Source organism: Haliotis rufescens, unplaced genomic scaffold, assembly GCF_023055435.1.
Source record: "Haliotis rufescens isolate VD_foot unplaced genomic scaffold, xgHalRufe1.0.p SCAF_11, whole genome shotgun sequence".
Lineage (NCBI taxonomy): Eukaryota > Metazoa > Mollusca > Gastropoda > Lepetellida > Haliotidae > Haliotis > Haliotis rufescens.
In genome coordinates, this window is record NW_025963791.1 from 20,758,496 (window position 1) to 20,779,623 (window position 21,128).

The 21,128-nt window shown below is 41.5% G+C and overlaps 1 protein-coding gene across 1 annotated transcript in view; it reads left to right on the forward strand.

Moving 5' to 3' along the window:
• The first annotated feature begins 2,810 nt into the window (after positions 1–2,810).
• LOC124137235 (histone acetyltransferase KAT2A-like) overlaps positions 2,811–21,128 on the forward strand; it is a 28,198-nt gene continuing 9,880 nt past the window's right edge. Inside the window, exons 1-9 of the mRNA XM_046503453.2 lie at positions 2,811–2,999; positions 3,855–3,978; positions 5,682–5,827; positions 6,227–6,316; positions 7,529–7,710; positions 11,885–12,076; positions 12,877–12,986; positions 13,521–13,679; positions 19,711–19,856. Of these exons, the coding sequence (XP_046359409.2) occupies positions 2,811–2,999; positions 3,855–3,978; positions 5,682–5,827; positions 6,227–6,316; positions 7,529–7,710; positions 11,885–12,076; positions 12,877–12,986; positions 13,521–13,679; positions 19,711–19,856 (1,338 nt within the window). The remainder of the gene's footprint in view (positions 3,000–3,854; positions 3,979–5,681; positions 5,828–6,226; positions 6,317–7,528; positions 7,711–11,884; positions 12,077–12,876; positions 12,987–13,520; positions 13,680–19,710; positions 19,857–21,128) is intronic.

Sequence of the window (21,128 nt, forward strand, 5' to 3'; positions counted from 1 at the left end):
TTCTGTTTTTGTTACAGATAGACGCCATACATGCCCCGGTAGAAATACAGACAGTGGAGTACCGAACATTTACACTCTTCAAAAAAAGAAACGCACGGGTAGATTTTTAGTAAATTTATTGTACCTAATAAAGTCGATATATTTAATTTGATATCATTGATACAAATATGAAATTTTGGAGCTGTTGTCGTTGTACAAAGGCATTGAAAACTGTTCATTGTCATGTCACATAAGGCCACAAGGTTGCGCTGAAGTCAGTATCTCGTGTGACTGCCCCGGGCAGCTATCACGGCTCTGCATCACCTCGGCACTGACTGGATAAGTGTACGGATTCTGTCCTGCGGAATTCTGCGCCGTGCTGCTTGTAACGCATTTGCCAGTTGTGGGAGTGTCTGCGGCGTGTTCTGACGCTGACGTACACGTCGATCGAGTTCATCCCAGAGATGTTCGATTGGGTTGAGATCTGGAGATCTCGACGGCCAGGGCAAGGCGTTGATGTTGGCATTATGAAGGGAGTCTATCGTGACACGAGCTGTGTGCGGTGGAGCGTTGTCCTGTTGAAACAGCTCCCTCTGGCCGGTCAATGATTGGAAGAAGGCGAGGTTGAAGAATTTGATTCATGCTGCCCTGAACCACAACCAAGTAAGATCTCGTGGTGTAGGTTATGCCACCCCCCACCCTCCGTAGATGTGGCATTGCGATGACGTAAGTGGAACAATCGAATGTAGCGATCCTGTGCAGGGGTGGTAACTCTTGGTCGGCCGGTTCTCGGACGGTCTGCAATGGAATTGAACTGTGTGTATCGGTCCCAAAGGCGGCAAATGGTGCTGTGGTGGACGTTGAAGTTGCGTGCAACAGAAGACTGCGATTCCCCTCTTTGGATACGTTCTATGGCGATGTTCCGATCGGCAGCGCTGAGTCTCGGCATTTTCGAACTTGAAACATGTTGACAATTGAATGACAAATTATTGGCTTATGCTTGCCTTTTCATAGCCACTACCACGAGTTACGAATGCCATAACTTGTACGTGCATTTTGCTTTACTGTTTTCCTCCATGACATTTTTGAACAAGTGTGAAAACAATGCCGTTTAAGACATTGCAAATCGACGCACCATTTGCTGCACCATTTGCCGAATAACAGGCCATCAACATTTTCATATAACATATAATACAATTTATATACCGGATTTTTTTGGTGTAGTCAGGTTCAATGAACGACATACTACCTGTGCGTTTTGTTTTTTTTAAAATGACATGTTTTCTTTATAACAGTTTACAATAAAGCATCGAACGTAACGCTCTCTTTTAACTATTGCATTCGAGCTGCATAGTGTAAACTATATTTAAACGTATTAACAAATAATCTTTTTAAACACGTGTATTGTTACGTACATACTAAAAAATAATACAAATAATTATTTTTTTTGTTCATGGTGGTACGATCTTAAACTAAAGATAAAAGAGATAGACTACCTTAAGATGGAGGAAGCTTTGCTTTTATAACGACTATGCAATACCAATCATCCACAGTGTATGCATACTGCTCCACTGTTTTACGACAGGACATACTTATCGAGCGTCATGTAGTATAAATGGTATGGTGAATGTGACCATTAAAATAAGAGACGGGCCTTTATCCTGTATTCTATTACTGTGGGCATCGCAATATACACAAATACGTATCTTGACTATAACATCTAGTCTCTGAATTGGGGCGGTCGAGTAGCCTAGTGGTTAAAGCGTTCGCTCGTCACGTCGAAGACCCGGGTTCGATTCCCGACATGGGTACAATGTGTGAAGCCCATTTCTGGTGAAATTGCTGGAATATTGCTAAAAGCGGCGTAAAACCACACTCACTCACTCACTCACACACTAGTCTCTGAAAAACGCCGCACTCAGCAATACTGTAGCTACATGACGGCGGTCTGTAAATATTCGAGTCTGGGCCAGAGCACCGATCTACGCAATTTGGATACGATGACATGCATCAACCACCCGATCCCGTTAGCCGCCTATTACGGCAAGCATAGTGGTCTCTTACGACAATGATGGGATGTTGAGGACCTGTTCTAACCCGGATCTTCACGGGGTGATAACAGTATGAATGTGACATTCACGATGCGCATATTGTAGGAATGTCCTGGGGCACTGACGTTTAATTCATTGAAAAATGTATTTTACCGAGCTGTGATGGCTAGTTGATCTGTTTGACATTTGACGAGCTTGCCATTGGGAAATCTATATAATGTAAATACTTTATAAATAATCCTAAGCCACAAGGTGAAAACATGTCAGTAATGACCGCTTGTTACACATGGGAACGTCGGTAAATGTACACTTCACAAGTTGCGCTCCCTGTCAAATTCATCAATTTGTACTGTTAATTGGCTCTGGCATGACATGTTATATTACGATACTACACGAACAGACTTAGGAACGATAAATCTAACAATTTAGAAAAAACAATTATAAAATGATACCTATAACTACAATTTAGAGACAAGAGTAAATTCCACCCAAACAACACTCACTCACTCAAAACAGTGTTTTTTGTTACACATTGTTACATTACAGAAATTGCTTTTTTGTTTTCTCATTCTAAGATATAACGTGTACGTATATTGTTCTATTTATAATGATTTTGTTTTGTTAGTGCATTTGGTTATAACCTATGAAGGTTGATCAGGAATGGTTAGATAAATCTCACTATTTGCAGGGCTTTCGAGGTCCATGTGTTCTAAATTCTGAAGGAAACCTTGTTCAGAGGGTACGACTGGTAGAGTTGCGTCCCCTTAATAATACACCAAAATGGCGTCCTCGGAGGACTGCACTATCGACGATGATGGTTCTCATCCTAAACAGACGTCGGTACAGGGGACAACTGCGGAAATGAGTCGGCCAAACAACTTCCAAAGAATTGCCCAGAAAAAATTGCTTGTCAAAAGTTTTCCACGCAACAAAAAACTCGAGAAATTAGCAGTTTATTCATCATGCAAAGTACGTCACTTTCTTACGGGAGTTCAATGTTTGTAAACAATGTCAGCATGGACAAGAAGTTACAAACAGATTTCGCCTAAACCTGTATAGTTCTTTGATGTTGCTAAAGAGTGATTTCTAATAATTATTCAATCCCTTCTTTTATTAGTTAAAATTATATCTGTAAATTATCATGTTTATGACAATTAATAATGAAATTATGTTGTAGGCAATCGAATTTACATGCTCTCAGGCCATTTTGGTTTTTATGACTTGGATCACTGAGTTATTTAGGTTGAATCCTGCATTTGTGGATCCCTTGTTCAGTTTTTACCAAAAGTTTGTCCACAGATAATGACCCAGAACGTATTCACAAGTCAAACTCAAATTTGCTTCAAGCACAATTTGCTGACTAAATTCTAAAAATCTTCAGGTATAACCATGATAACCACTTCTGTTAAAGTCGACAGTTCTCAACTCTCAAGACAAATCACATATTTCATTTGCTACGAACAACACCTAGAGGTTATTAACCATAGGTTTTCCAAAAGGAAAAATGGTGACATTGTACTTTCCATCACTGCCATTTTACACAATGCTTTGTGATACTCAGATGCAAGTATTTATAATATGAATAGAAGCAATCATTTGCATGATAGTGTTTGTTTAGACAATAAACTTTCATCATGTAAGATTCCTTTATCTTTTGGTTACGACATACATCAGGTAAATGACACAAGAATTTGGAACTCTTTCTGTTTTAAGTAAACTTGTTATGGGGTTTGATGTGAGACATTACCTTGACATCAGACATGGTAGATGATTACCTATTGATTACATTGTGGAGTTGTTAAATCATTTGATGGTACATTTCAGTCCGAGAACTGCAAGTGCAATGGTTGGAAGAATCCAAATCCGCCTCCAACGCCTCCTCGTGTGGATGTATCACAACCCCTTGCCAGCCTCACAGACCCATGTCGCAGCTGTAACCATGCTTTGGGTATGTTCAAATTCTTATTGCTTTTGCTATTGTTAGCCATAATGTTTATGCACGTATGTAACAATTGCTAAAGTAGCTTAGAAGTTAGATATTTGGTAATTTTGTCAACAGGGTGTTGCAAAACTTTCCTGACACTGTTAAGGCTATTGTTGGCCACTTGCAATAATTTGCTTCTAACTTTCCAGATTTACAGTACCGTATTCGACATAATAAGCACCCAGGGCACTCTCAAAATTAAAAATAGGGGGCTCTTATTAGAATATAATTTTGGTGAAAAAAAAGCAGTCAGATCGTAAATTTCTACGTTTATGTACCTGAAATGATACGAAAGAAAAGTCTGTGCATATTATACACAACAGATATATTTTTCCAGAATTTAATTGCCCATTATTAAGGGTGCATATAACACACAAGTGTGTATTATGCACGAATAAATAAGTCTTGTGTAAATTGATCAATCAGAGGAGGTGCTAATTGGGATTGTTCACTAGCCAATATATTAGCAAATATCACTGTGGGCGCTCATTAGAGCGGGGCACTTATTACGTCGAATACGCAATATATGTTTATATATACATACTAATAATTATCATCTGGCATTATATAATAAGTTTTAGATTTGTGTATCACACATGTGATGTCATGATAATATTTCTTTGCCTAATTTCCTTACAAAACAATGTAATTTCATTTATTTGTATACATACCATTGTTGACAACAGATAAAGGCATTCTCTAAGTAAACATGGTAAAGGATAAAGCACTCCAAGGGTTGTATGAGATTTGTAACCTGCATGTAACTGTAAGGGTATTTAATCTCGTAAAAGAAAGAGGGAAAGTGTTTCATTCAAAGTATAAACCAACTTTTGCAGCTTTGGATACAGTATAATGATTGAATGTTGTCCAAATACAATGCATGATCTGCATGAACTGGTCGAGAGTTCAGTTGTTGGTACCCTTATCATCTTCCTGAGAAAGGGCCGTTAACTGACTGTCAAAGTCCAGTTTCCACCCTTGCCCAACTAGCCTTGAATTTCTGAGTTCGATCGTAGAGCCATCAGAGGCTATTATGAGTTATGTCCCTTCTATGTCTCTCCTACTGAACAGTCAGATTCTACCTCTCATATAACGTACATTTGCTTCAATCAAAATGGCTACGCCCAGTCAAGACGATCGGAACAATAATCAGATCTATATTGTGATAAAACGGGTCTTACTTCGTGATTTGCATAAAATCATATGTGTACCTTGATTAAAAACATGAAAAGTGTTGGTGATACACATGCTTTGCAAATTCTGCAAGCAACTGAAATCTGCATGGCAGTTTACAAATCTGATGTCGATTTTGTTACGAGATTTTGATTGGACTAAACATAGACTCGTTAGTTCAGCCAAAATATAACTCCATATTTCCAGCCTAGATCGGCAAGGGTGGAAACTTGACTTTTATAGTCAGTTAACTCCCTTGCATTGGTAAGATAACCTAATACGGAATTGGACTAAATTTACCGAAATGCTGTAATTGATTTCCATCACAGTTATGGAAATTTACCCCTCAATATACATGATATAGCCAAACAACATGCCAAATAACCAAGATGTCATCCTGACTCATTGTATCATCATTTTGATTTTCAGTGCTGTATTGTTCCCCCATGTAATGTTACATTTGTCTTCATTGTGCTGCCCTATACATGCTGTAGGTGCCCATGTGTCACATCTCGAGAACACGGCGGAGGAGGAACTCAATCGACTGCTGCGTATTGTGGTGGATGTGGAGAACCTATTTATGTGTGTCCACAAGGAAGAAGATGCAGAGACAAAACAAGTGTACTTCTATCTCTTTAAGGTAAATACATGGTACAGAAAACCTTAAGTATTTTCTACTACGTTTATGAATAACTTATCTCTCAGTGTTGAAGCATTAAGAACCCTTGTGTCTTGTCATGAGCAACATCTTTGAGGGGTTGTGTGGCTATAACTTGAAAGTATTATCTTCTGGGAAGATTGACTGGCTGTGCTTGTATGTATTCAAACCCAGACTACATTGATGTATCTCCACTTTATCCCTGGTTTGTCTGCTCCAGACAGATTCATCTCTGCTGGCAGATGTGGTCATCATACACATGATTGTGGCATAGAATTCAACCACACTGTTATGTGTGAACATTATTGAACATGATAAGATCATCAGTGATATTAATATCAATAGACCACATTTGACATTGATATGGTATTTGTATTTCAGCTTCTGCGGAAATGTATTCTGAACATGAGCAACCCCACTATAGAGGGGCCCCTAGGAAATCCTCCATTTGAAAAACCAAGTATTGCAAAGGTATGCTTGAGAAATATGGTCATATTTGATCCGTTCGGTATCCTACATTCCATATTCCTACACAATGCTACATTAGTGGCAGATTTTTAAACTTCTCCTATCTCACTCTATGCATTTCTTCCTTCTGTGTAAGACCGCCTCCGTGGTCTTGTGGTAGAGCGTCCGCCCGGAGAGCGGAAGGTCCAGGGTTCGATCCCGGGCCGCGTCATACAAAAAGACGTTAAAAGATTGTACTTGTTGTTACCCTGTCTGGCGCTCGGCATTAAGGGGCTAAAACAAGGACTGGTCGGCTCGGAGTCAGTATACTGTGTCTGAGTGGGGTATTCATGTTAAACTGCGGCATGGTATCTCAGTGAGCTAGCACTATAAATCGGCATCAGTCCGGACTAGTACAAGCAGCCACACACACACATACACGTGCATGCACGTCGCTATATAAGTGCAATAATCTTGGATGCGACGTTAAACTCAATTTCACCTCACCTCCTTCTGTGTAAACATGCTTGAACAAAGTTTCCAGCTTCTAAAAACAATTCACCCGAACACATCCCAGCATCACTGTGGTCACCCCTCAGTGTCACTCCGCACTCGGGATTAACAGTCTCGCACTGAAGCTACCAATTTGTCACATACCACTCCTGCTCATCATGGCAATCGTTGCCCTTTGGAGGATGAAAGTTAACTTATACAGATTTTGTTCAAACATGTTTCCACAGAAGGATCAAAAGAAGAAGGAAGAAATGCTTAGTGTGAGATAGGATAAATATATAAATATACAGTTTAATGTACAATTTACAATTATGTCTGCACTCAATGAAAAAAATGACTTGTATAATACAGTATTACTTGTGATTAAAAATTCATATGAGGACTTTCATATCATGTCTATTGGATCATGATTTTGTGTGAAGACATGATGAAATGTCTGATCATTCTGACATGTTTAACTTGGTCATACTCCTTGGCCATCATACATGGTATGATCTGTTGGTCTTCCTGCTGGTAATGAGGAACAGAATAGACCGACTGTATTACATGCTTCTTATGATTGATGGCTTTGACCTGAATTGTGTAGCTTCATCATCATGATCATATTCATCGAAGAAAATAATAGTTAAGATTAATACCTTTGTTTGTGTTGGTACAACTGAAATATCTCAACTATTGTATGAAACCCATTTACTCATTCAGTGTTGTTTATGTCTCTTGCAGGGTGTTACTAACTTCGTGGTGTACAAATTTGGCCACCTTGCTCAGAAAGAATGGCAGACAATGTACGATTTGGCTAAAATGTTCTTGCACTGTCTGAATCATTGGAAGTTAGAGACGCCGGCTAGTCGGGCTCAGCATGCTGGAACAGAGGACATGAATGCCTACAAGGTCAACTATACAAGGTGGGAGTTGTGACTGATGCTGCAGATGTACAGCAAAATATTTTATGAAATGTGTGGGTTCGCCCTGATTGTTTCTAGGTTTGTCAGCAGTCTCAGCGCCATACCTATGCTCGTGGGTTTCACCGAAGTGGTAACATCTGAGACCTGCAGTTTGGGTTTCCTCACACATTAAGCTGACACGCTGTGATATAACTGGAATACTGTTCAAAGCAGCGTTAAACCAACTCACTCACAGTGAAATGAGTGAACACGGCTGCAACAACTTGCTCTGCTGGGTTGTGTCCCTGTCATGTTAGGATGTTCTCTATTGACAAGATTATGGGGCTATGTTAAATAGCAAATTTTAAACTTATCCTTTCTCACACTATGCATTTCTTCGTGCAAGTTATTTCTGGCATGTACTGAGTGCTGACGCACATACTCAACTTCAGACCCCCATACACTGTGTTGGGACTGTTGTGGGCTGTGTACCTTGACTTCCTGGTGCGCTGACTGTCATTAGTTGCTAGACTCTACTTTTCAGCTCAAAACCTACATAAGTGTCAACGAAAAATGGTGCATCATCGATCCAAATCTAAAGATTCTGACAAGAAGACTAAGTCAGCTAAGAAGTCTACTGTCAGATCTAGTCCTCTTGATGCTCCCTCAGACTCCCAGGTGCCTGTCTTGTTGCTGACTATGAGGACTCTGACTCTTTGGTTACTAACGATGTCTTCACTCGGCCCAACCCCATGACCACGCCTACAACTCCACTCCCTACAGACGTCTGGACTATTACGCCATCCATTCCATTACTCCTATGTTGGCTGACGATCTTGCTTTCCAATCTCAACCCTCAGTTGATTGTGCACGTTCCTGCCTTCAAAATTCCATCCTTGGATTCCCCAATTTCCGCTCCTTCAGATGTTTATTTAAGGGATGGTAGTCTGACTGTTCTACAACAACGCACCCTCTACTGGTTACCCGATCAGATTCCATGTTTTGCTCTTGGTAACGTGAATGCTCCTGATCATCTTTCTAAGCATCAGTGGAAGAAAAAAACATGTGATTGACGATTGATTGATGATTGATGAACGGATAAGGATTGACACTCCAGTTGGCTGAATGGACACTCTGGTTTGGTGCGATGCTTTTGCTCTCCTTCTCAACGATCGAATGATGGTGATCGTGTTCCCTGCTTCTCCAGATTGTGGGGTCTCTTTGGACTCTCCTTGAGGTTTGAGTGCTTGGTCGGCCTCTGGTGACCAGTCCTCAGTTCGATCACCCTCATATAGCTATATGGATTCATTTCAATACAGGGATTGTTCACTTTCTCTCGAATACCACCATCAATGCTTGGATTCGGAGATTTGGACTATCCTTGTTATTACACATACTCGGATCGCCCAGTTGGATGGAAGGGCTTCCTTTCCCATAGGGATTCATACCACCCTTGACCTGGTTACACATACCCGGCAGTTGACTCAGATCATCGTTTAGCTGCTGGCTATAGTCGATCTCCGATTTGTCCTCCTCCTACCGACAGATCTCATCATGACGAGCACCCTCGGTCCCCTCCCTCAAAGGATCGATGCTCTTCACCTGATTTCTATCATAGAAGTCGCCAATCTCGCAGCTGCTCTCACAGTGTGTCCCTACTTCCTCCGCAGATTCTTCCTACATCTTGGGATCACCAGGACCAGCAGAAGGATGCTGAATCGTCTTTTGATTCGTTTGTTCAGGCAGTCAGGACTTTTGTCAACTTCTTAACCATCTGGTTCAGATTCAGCTCCAGCCTCTTCCCAATCTGCCCCTCCTGGGCCTGCTGTTCTGGCCCCTATGGTGGTTGAGACTGCTCCATTCCCAATTGGTTTGGATCCCCACTCGTCTCCTTTTGCCTCGTAGGATAGTTTCGAATCCACCAACCTTGAGTCTGTTCTCCACTGAATCGCTGAAAAACTGCAGTTGCCTCGTACTACTTTGATAGCTGATCGTCTTACGGGATTCCGGATTCCATCGTCCAATTCCAATTCCTCAATATCATCACCCTCCACTTGCGGTAGACATATCGTCAAACTTAGACAAGGCCTTCTCCTCATTTTGTCGCTCTGTGACCGTCTCCGAGTTCCCCGTGTCTTTCTTGAAGATACCGGCACACATGATATGTCAGCGACAGTAGCTTCCTCGAACTTTGACAGTGACATATCTATGTTATGTCAGAAATGATCGTGTTGTGAACACGGGAACTTATACATTTGGACTGAACGGTACTGCATACTTTGCCACTTGTTTCTACTCTCTTGTCTGCAACAGAGACCCCTTCTGCTTGCCTCTCCCAACAGTCACAAGAGGATGCCTCCATTTGAGGCACAGTGCTCCTCAACCAGGAAAATTCACAAGCATTCTCGATCTTTTGACTCATTATGCCGACTCACTTGCAGCCTTCCATTGCCGTGGTGTGCTGCAGCACTGCCTGTGGGATGACCAACCAGCCAGGCTGTATCAACTCCCGTGATCATCTCGTACCCTTTTCACGGACTGGATTCAGGAGGTCGCTCAGGAGATTCAGAAGGATACAAAATTATAAGTTACTGTTGATCTCCTCCACCTACAGAGGCGACAACTGGAGGAATAGGAAAAGAAGGAGCGCAGCTATCCTCACTTTGTGCACGCTCATCGAGACCTTGGAGTCCTGGTCTCTTCTTGTTCTTCTCCATTTTGCGGCCGTGGAAGAGGACATTGGTGGCTCAAAGTTCTCCGCTGGCTGTTACGTCTCGTTTTCTAAACCCGAAGGGTCCATTAAGTCTTTCAGAGGGGGAGGCTCAACAGACTCAAGTGACTTCTGGCTCCATCCATTCTATCATAAACACTCTCTTACTGTCATAGGGGGAAGTGAAGGGCTTTTTGTCGACAACAGGATCATCCTTGCAGATAGCTTGACACAGTTGCTCCAGAATGGTTATCTTCTCCTACTGGCATCCTCGCCACCAACTGAGTTCCAGCCTGTACAAGGGGAGTATCTGGCCAGCTAACTACCAATCCTGACAGAAACTAAAGGTATGTTACTTCTAAAGAATGCTATAGAATGTCTCCTACTTCTTCCCGCAACTCCTGAGTTGTATTCACCTATCTTCCTCTTGCCGAAAAAAGACTAATCTTCAATATGAAGGTATTTCAACACGTGTTGTCTGACAGATCTCTTTGCCACTCGCTTCAGCGCTCACCGCTCACTGCTCCCTACTCATGTTGCCCATCCCCGGCCCTCAAGCTTGTCGGAGGGGGGGAGCCTCAATGCCTACGCCTTTCCTTGGACAGGCATTCTTCCCCGGGTCCTGCAGAAGGTGGAAGCCACCAGTCACCTGTCTCTGACTTTGGTTGTGCCCTATTGAACAACACACAACTGGTTCCACATCTTGCTAAGGCTTGCCGAAAGACTATTCCATCATCTTCCACAACAATCTGTGATAGACTCCTACAAAATGGTGGACAAATCCTTTTCTGACCTCCTTCTTGGGAAGTCAACGTTATCTTGCAACAATTGACTTCTGGTGATCATTAGCCACTCTCGGACAAAGATTTTGAGATGATCACACTGAAGACTATGTTCTTATAGGCCTTTACTATTGCAGCTCACTTTAGCGAGATTCATCCTTTTGATGTTTCCAGGGTCCAATTTGAGTGATCCGAGGGTGGAAGGGCGTTCCTGGACCTTCCCTGGGATTTTGTGGCAAAGAATCAGCTTCCTGGACAACCTGATCATTTGTTTAAGATCACACCGCTTTCATCTATTTTGGGTTCGGATGACCAGGAGGATTTCTCCCTTTGTTTAGGTTGAGCACTTCGTCTTTATCTGGCCCGGAAGAAGGTCTTCATTCCGCTTTCTACTGCGTCGGTCTCTGAAATTTCCCGTACCACGTTCTCTTTCTGGCTTCACTCCATCATACTCCGGGTCTATCTGGGTTGCCTCTGCCTGTGACATCCATTCTTGTATCATGTTTCCACACATAGGATTGAAGAAGAATAGCAGAGTGTGAGATAGTATAAGTATATAAATATGCCATTCATAATAAAATTTCCCAAAATATAATGACTTTGTTACAATTAAGTCAGCCTGCATCACACATCAAGGTTAATGCCTTCCTATCAACTCACCACATTTATTTCATTGTATTATATCTGATATTTTACCCTTCAGGTGGCTTTGCTATTGCCATGTGCCGGCTTTCTGTGACAGCCTGCCACGTTATGAGACAACCCTGATCTTCGGTCGCACTCTGCTGAGGTCTGTCTTCCAAACCATGAGGAGACAACTGCTAGACAAGTTCCGAGCTGAAAAAGACAAGATGCCCCCAGACAAGAAAACACTTGTCCTCACCCATTTCCCCAGGTGTGTAGTTGTTTTTCGGTTGTTGTTTTTTATTGTTTAATGCTGCACTCAGCAATATTCCAGCTATTTTTTAGCAGTCGGTAACTAATCGAGTTCTGGACCAGACAAAGTTTTTACAAGATATTGTCACTTGTTTGCTTGTCAAGGGTTAATTAAACCCCCGTTTACGAAGTAAATCGCGGGTATATAGCGTTCCGTCCTTCCGTCCTTCCGTCCGAGCTTTTGTATAGCCCATAACTTTTTAACCATGCACCCTAGCTTCACCAAACTTGCTACACACATTAACCACAATGAGTACTTGTGCCTTTTGCTAGTTTGAAGATTCTGAACTTTTAAATTTTTGCTGTTTCCATGGAAACATTAAGAAACTTAAACTTTTAGGGTGGGTGTTTTGTATGGCCTATATCTTTTTAACTATGCACCCTAGCTTCACCAAACTTTCTACAGACATTAACCACAATGAGTACTTGTGCCTTTTGCTAGTTTGAAGATTCTGAACTTTTTCATTTTTGACGTTTCCATGGACACATTAAGAAACATCAAGAATGTATGTTGTGCTAAGCATTGATTATCCCACACTAGATTGAAATATATTTTCAAAAACATGTGTTCATTTCAAACATAATGCATCCTTAAAGCAACAGGTATATTTCATTAATTAAAAAACTATTTACTATTTGTTGTTGACCAGCGGGGATAACGGGGGTATGTGAGCTTTGCTCACTTCTTTCTTGTTTGTCCTGAAGCATGAAGTGAAGTGATTACCTATCTGTGAGAGTATGGCTGTGTCCTTGTTGCAGGTTTCTGTCTATGCTCGAGGAAGAGGTGTATGGCACCAGTTCCCCAATATGGGATCCAGACTTCTCCCAGAACCCAGCCAACATCCCTATGTCTCCAACACCGCTACCAAGTAAGCGGATCCCCATGTTGTTGAAACCCCTGGAAAACTTTCTCACAAGATTGCACTTTGTACTGATGTTAAAACATGAGCGCCAAAAAATTTCTCATAATTCCTTTGAATACCCTATTACCTCTATTACATCATATCCAATATTCCAGCAGTTTGGCTAACATAACACTAAGATTTAACTGGCGTCCTCTTCACTCAACCATCTTGACCTGTTGTTAGGCAAGCAGTACCTCATGCAAAAGCCTTCACAGAGGAAATGGAATTATCTTTACGGATCTGACCAACTCTGGCTGTAATATCTGTAAAAGTTGTTCAGTTCTTCTATGATCGTTTCCTCTGATTTGGTACCCCCTTCAATCAAGATATCAATTGTCAGGTCTTGAGTGAGACAGGTATCATATCAGTGTAAAAGATTAGATATTAATGAGACTGGAATTAATGTATTGTATTGTATTGTATAACTTGAATGTAGAATAGTTTTGAATTCAGATTGTTTGACATACATGTATGTAGCTTTTATGACATTTGGTGTAGATGAAATTTCAGCAACGCCGTCCACGGCACCGGGCGTGAGTGGCTATAACCGTTTCACAACCGGAACCAACTCCACTGGCCCGGGGCCTGAAGGCTTCACATCCATCAACATCACCCCAGGACTCATCACGCCGAGAAGGCCGTCCAAGACTGAACCAGGTAATCCTAGATAATGTGATATCATCCCAGGGCATAACACCAATACCTTGTGTTTGTCACCATGGGGATTGTAGGGCAGAATTAGTGCTGTGTCCCCAGCTCACTATATCTCAAGCTAAATACCATGATAGTGTTGTTTGATGCTCATGCTATCAACCAATAGTTTGTCTATCCCTGGTCACCTTTATGTGGTTGTAATATTGCTGACTGGCTTATTAGATTCCTTGCTCTCTCAATGGAGGCAAGTGAATGACAATTGGATGTACACCATGGCTGCTGAGTATAGGTACTACTTGAATTGTTGACCACAAGGAGGTGTGGGGTTAGGCTCAAAGCTACCCATGTCTGTCAAAAAAATTAGACTTGAAAGGATTAACAGTCACTGGAGTTATGTAGATGATGCAACTGTATCTTGTTCAGGTCAAGGAGTGATGTAGATGATGCAACTGTATGTTCAGGTCAAGGAGTGATGTAGATGATGCAACTGTATGTTCAGGTCAAGGAGTGATGTAGATGATGCAACTGTATGTTGTTCAGGTCAAGGAGTGATGTAGATGATGCAACTGTGTGTTCAGGTCAAGGAGTGATGTTGATGATGCAACTGTATGTTGTTCAGGTCAAGGAGTGATGTAGATGATGCTGCTGTATGGTGTACAGGTCAAGGAGTGATGTAGATGATGCATCTGTATGGTGTTCAGGTCAAGGAGTGATGTAGATGATGCATCTGTATGTTGTTCAGGTCAAGGAGTGATGTAGATGATGCAGCTGTATGGTGTACAGGTCAAGGAGTGATGTAGATGATGCAACTGTATGTTGTTCAGGTCAATGAGTGATGTAGATGATGCAACTGTATCTTGTTCAGGTCAAGGAGTGATGTAGATGATGCAACTGTATGTTCAGGTCAAGGAGTGATGTAGATGATGCAACTGTATGTTGTTCAGGTCAATGAGTGATGTAAATGATGCATCTGTTTGTTCAGGTCAATGAGTGATGTAGATGATGCAACTGTATGTTCAGGTCAAGGAGTGATGTAGATGATGCAACTGTATGTTGTTCAGGTCAAGGAGTGATGTAGATGATGCAGCTGTATGGTGTACAGGTCAAGGAGTGATGTAGATGATGCAACTGTATGTTGTTCAGGTCAATGAGTGATGTAGATGATGCAACTGTATGTTGTTCAGGTCAAGGAGTGATGTAGATGATGCAACTGTATGTTGTTCAGGTCAAGGAGTGATGTAGATGATGCAGCTGTATGTTCAGGTCAATGAGTGATGTAGATGATGCAACTGTATGTTCAGGTCAAGGAGTGATGTAGATGATGCAACTGTATGTTGTTCAGGTCAATGAGTGATGTAAATGATGCATCTGTTTGTTCAGGTCAATGAGTGATGTAGATGATGCAACTGTATGTTCAGGTCAAGGAGTGATGTAGATGATGCAACAGTATGTTGTTCAGGTCAAGGAGTGATGTAGATGATGCAGCTGTATGTTGTACAGGTCAAGGAGTGATGTAGATGATGCAACTGTATGTTGTTCAGGTCAAGGAGTGATGTAGATGATGCAACTGTATGTTCAGGTCAAGGAGTGATGTAGATGATGGAACTGTATGTTCAGGTCAAGGAGTGATGTAGATGATGCAGCTGTATGTTGTTCAGGTCAAGGAGTGATGTAGATGATGCAACTGTATGTTCAGGTCAAGGAGTGATGTAGATGATGCAACTGTATGTTGTTCAGGTCAAGGAGTGATGTAGATGATGCAACTGTATGTTCAGGTCAAGGAGTGATGTAGATGATGCAACTGTATGTTCAGGTCAAGGAGTGATGTAGATGATGCAGCTGTATGTTGTTCAGGTCAAGGAGTGATGTAGATGATGCAACTGTATGTTGTTCAGGTCAAGGAGTGATGTAGATGATGCAACTGTATGTTCAGGTCAAGGAGTGATGTAGATGATGCAACTGTATGTTGTTCAGGTCAATGAGTGATGTAGATGATGCAACTGTATGTTGTTCAGGTCAAGGAGTGATGTAGATGATGCAACTGTATGTTCAGGTCAAGGAGTGATGTAGATGATGCAACTGTATGTTGTACAGGTCAAGGAGTGATGTAGATGATGCAACAGTATGTTGTTCAGGTCAAGGAGTGATGTAGATGATGCAGCTGTATGTTGTACAGGTCAATGAGTGATGTAGATGATGCAACTGTATGTTGTTCAGGTCAATGAGTGATGTAGATGATGCAACTGTATGTTGTTCAGGTCAAGGAGTGATGTAGATGATGCAACTGTATGTTCAGGTCAAGGAGTGATGTAGATGATGCAGCTGTATGTTGTACAGGTCAAGGAGTGATGTAGATGATGCAACTGTATGTTGTTCAGGTCAAGGAGTGATGTAGATGATGCAGCTGTATGTTGTACAGGTCAATGAGTGATGTAGATGATGCAACAGTATGTTGTTCAGGTCAAGGAGTGATGTAGATGATGCAACTGTATGTTCAGGTCAAGGAGTGATGTAGATGATGGAACTGTATGTTGTTCAGGTCAAGGAGTGATGTAGATGATGCAACTGTATGTTGTTCAGGTCAAGGAGTGATGTAGATGATGCAGCTGTATGTTGTTCAGGTCAAGGAGTGATGTAGATGATGCAACTGTATGTTGTTCAGGTCAAGGAGTGATGTAGATGATGCAACTGTATGTTCAGGTCAAGGAGTGATGTAGATGATGCAACTGTATGTTGTTCAGGTCAATGAGTGATGTAGATGATGCAACTGTATGTTGTTCAGGTCAAGGAGTGATGTAGATGATGCAACTGTATGTTCAGGTCAAGGAGTGATGTAGATGATGCAACTGTATGTTCAGGTCAAGGAGTGATGTAGATGATGCAACTGTATGTTGTACAGGTCAAGGAGTGATGTAGATGATGCAACAGTATGTTGTTCAGGTCAAGGAGTGATGTAGATGATGCAACAGTATGTTGTACAGGTCAAGGAGTGATGTAGATGATGCAACAGTATGTTGTACAGGTCAAGGAGTGATGTAGATGATGCAACTGTATGTTCAGGTCAAGGAGTGATGTAGATGATGCAACTGTATGTTGTTCAGGTAAAGGAGTGATGTAGATGATGCAGCTGTATGTTGTACAGGTCAATGAGTGATGTAGATGATGCAACAGTATGTTGTTCAGGTCAAGGAGTGATGTAGATGATGGAACTGTATGTTCAGGTCAAGGAGTGATGTAGATGATGGAACTGTATGTTGTTCAGGTCAAGGAGTGATGTAGATGATGCAACTGTATGTTGTTCAGGTCAAGGAGTGATGTAGATGATGCAGCTGTATGTTGTTCAGGTCAAGGAGTGATGTAGATGATGCAACTGTATGTTGTTCAGGTCAAGGAGTGATGTAGATGATGCAACTGTATGTTCAGGTCAAGGAGTGATGTAGATGATGCAACTGTATGTTGTTCAGGTCAAGGAGTGATGTAGATGGTGCAACTGTAAGGTGTTCAGGTCAATGAGTGATGTAGATGATGCAGCTGTATGTTCAGGTCAAGGAGTGATGTAGATGATGGAACTGTATGTTGTTCAGGTCAAGGAGTGATGTAGATGATGCAACTGTGTGTTCAGGTCAAGGAGTGATGTAGATGATGCAGCTGTATGTTCAGGTCAAGGAGTGATGTAGATGATGCAACTGTATGTTGTTCAGGTCAAGGAGTGATGTAGATGATGCAACTGTATGTTCAGGTCAAGGAGTGATGTAGATGATGCAACTGTATGTTGTTCAGGTCAAGGAGTGATGTAGATGATGCAGCTGTAAGGTGTTCAGGTCAATGAGTGATGTAGATGATGCAACTGTATGTTGTTCAGGTCAATGAGTGATGTAGATGATGCAACAGTATGTTGTTCAGGTCAATGAGTGATGTAGATGATGCAGCTGTATGGTGTACAGGTCAAGGAGTGATGTAGATGATGCAACTGTGTGTTGTTCAGGTCAATGAGTGATGTTGATGATGCAACTGTATGGTGTACAGGTCAATGAGTGATGTAGATGATGCAGCTGTATGTTCAGGTCAAGGAGTGATGTAGATGATGCAACTGTGTGTTGTTCAGGTCAAGGAGTGATGTTGATGATGCAACTGTATGGTGTACAGGTCAAGGAGTGATGTAGATGATGCATCTGTATGGTGTTCAGGTCAAGGAGTGATGTAGATGATGCAGCTGTATGGTGTACAGGTCAAGGAGTGATGTAGATGATGCAACTGTATGTTGTTCAGGTCAGTGAGTGATGTAGATGATGGAACTGTGTGTTGTTCAGGTCAAGGAGTGATGTAGATGATGCATCTGTATGTTGTTCAGGTCAATGAGTGATGTAGATGATGCAGCTGTATGTTCAGGTCAAGGAGTGATGTAGATGATGCAACTGTGTGTTGTTCAGGTCAAGGAGTGATGTTGATGATGCAACTGTATGGTGTACAGGTCAAGGAGTGATGTAGATGATGCATCTGTATGGTGTTCAGGTCAAGGAGTGATGTTGATGATGCAGCTGTATGGTGTACAGGTCAAGGAGTGATGTAGATGATGCAACTGTATGTTCAGGTCAAGGAGTGATGTAGATGATGCATCTGTATGTTCAAGTCAATGAGTGATGTAGATGATGCAACTGTATGTTCAGGTCAAGGAGTGATGTAGATGATGCAACTGTATGTTGTTCAGGTCAATGAGTGATGTAGATGATGCAACTGTATGTTCAGGTCAATGAGTGATGTAGATGATGCATCTGTATGTTCAAGTCAAGGAGTGATGTAGATGATGCAACTGTATGTTCAGGTCAAGGAGTGATGTAGATGATGCATCTGTATGTTCAGGTCAAGGAGTGATGTAGATGATGCAACTGTATGTTGTTCAGGTCAAGGAGTGATGTAGATGATGCAACTGTATGTTGTTCAGGTCAAGGAGTGATGTAGATGATGCAACTGTATGTTCAGGTCAAGGAGTGATGTAGATGATGCAACTGTATGTTGTTCAGGTCAAGGAGTGATGTAGATGATGCAACTGTATGTTCAGGTCAAGGAGTGATGTAGATGATGCAGCTGTATGTTCAGGTCAAGGAGTGATGTAGATGATGCAGCTGTATGGTGTACAGGTCAAGGAGTGATGTAGATGATGCAACTGTATGTTGTTCAGGTCAAGGAGTGATGTAGATGATGCAGCTGTATGTTGTACAGGTCAAGGAGTGATGTAGATGATGCAACTGTATGTTGTACAGGTCAAGGAGTGATGTAGATGATGCATCTGTATGTTGTTCAGGGCAAGGAGTGATGTAGATTATGCAGCTGTAAGGTGTTCAGGTCAATGAGTGATGTAGATGATGCAACTGTATGTTGTTCAGGTCAAGGAGTGATGTAGATGATGCAACTGTATGTTGTTCAGGTCAATGAGTGATGTAGATGATGCAACTGTATGTTGTTCAGGTCAGTGAATGATGTAGATGATGCAACTGTATGTTGTTAAGGTCAATGAGTGATGTAGATGATGCAACTGTATGTTGTTCAGGTCAAGGAGTGATGTAGATGATGCAGCTGTATGTTGTTTAGGTCAAGGAGTGATGTAGATGATGCAACTGTATGTTGTTCAGGTCAAGGAGTGATGTAGATGATGCAACTGTATGTTGTTCAGGTCAGTGAATGATGTAGATGATGCAACTGTATGTTGTTAAGGTCAATGAGTGATGTAGATGATGCAACTGTATGTTGTTCAGGTCAAGGAGTGATGTAGATGATGCAGCTGTATGTTGTTTAGGTCAAGGAGTGATGTAGATGATGCAACTGTATGTTGTTCAGGTCAAGGAGTGATGTAGATGATCCAACTGTGTGTTCAGGTCAAGGAGTGATGTAGATGATGCAACTGTATGTTGTTCAGGTCAATGAGTGATGTAGATGGTGCAACTGTGTGTTCAGGTCAAGGAGTGATGTAGATGATGCAGCTGTATGTTGTTCAGGTCAATGAGTGATGTAGATGATGCAACTGTATGTTGTTTAGGTCAAGCAGGGGAGAAGAGGAAACATGAGGACAGTCTGCTGGCAGACGAACTGAAGCGGAAAAAGATTGATGGCGATGTCTCGTCAGACACAGTTGCTGAAATACTGGCCACCATTACAGATCCCAGTCAGATGGTTGGACCAGATGTAAGTTGCATGTTGTATGCTTTTGATCAAATTGTCAGTACTGACAGCATGCTGCTGAAATTAGTATGCTGAATACAATCAGGGTTCAATATAAGGAACTTGATTTAACTTGCACCAGGTGCATGTTGACATGAAAAGCTTGGAGCACCAGAAAACAACAGGTTGCTGCCTGTACCCATAAATTTATCAAAGCTAAAATGTGCACATAATCTTGTCCCCACATTTTGACTAGATCAAGCCCAAAAAAGAAAAAGAAATTACACATTGAAAGTGGGTTATTGACTTTGTATGGAAAATAAGCTTAGATGTATTGAATGTGTTCAAAGGTCGATGTTGTGTGGACATGTAATGGCTAGACACAAATATGAAAATGACATGCACTTGGTGCATGTGGACATTATAATAGGATGCATTTTTCAATAATAGGTTGCACTGGTGCATGTTTTATAGAGCTAAACTGAGCCTGACATTGTAGCATTTAGTGTAAAATATTAGCAAATGCAGAGGTGTAAACATGAGATTTAGAGGTTGTATTTTAGTAATGAAGACAAAATACTACTTTTTCATTTATGAAGACAGTACTGATTGGGTTTCCTCTTGTTTTGTTTTTTTAATTTCTGTTGTTTTAAAATCCATAAACATGATAAATCAACCTTGTCCTCATCTTATTCATTCATACTACAGCTTATAGTTCATTAATATTCTTTATGGAATATATCTTCTTGATTGACGTGTTCCTATCTTGTTAAAAGTTGGTGTCTGGCTTGTGTGGACATTATGATGTCATAGTTTTTGATGCCCTTTCCCTGCAGGGATTCCGGGTTAGATTAAGTCCCTTAGCTGACCAAAGAGTTGACTGATTTGGATCAGTGGTCAGACTGGGTTGATTGCAAGTCATCGTTCCCTGACTATGTGGGATGTTGCTCATAGCGTCAATCACTGACTTATCAGGTCAAGACTTGGTAAGCTAAAGGCTGCCATGGTACAGATGAAATATTGCTGACTGTGACTGAATGCAACAAACAAACATTAAATCCTGTTTTGTGACATCATGACTGTTTTACTACTCCTGGGCCTCATGATAAATATATTTATCATCCCTCCATGTCAGAATGATCAGATCTGATTGGTCCACATGATCTTGATAAAATACTGTGCAACCCGTCTTGGAGGGAAATAAATTTCTCAGCAGGTGAATAAATCTCTTATACCCCACCACGAGCAATACAGGTTGCTTGTGAATTTCTGAGAGATAGAATAAATCCCTTATGC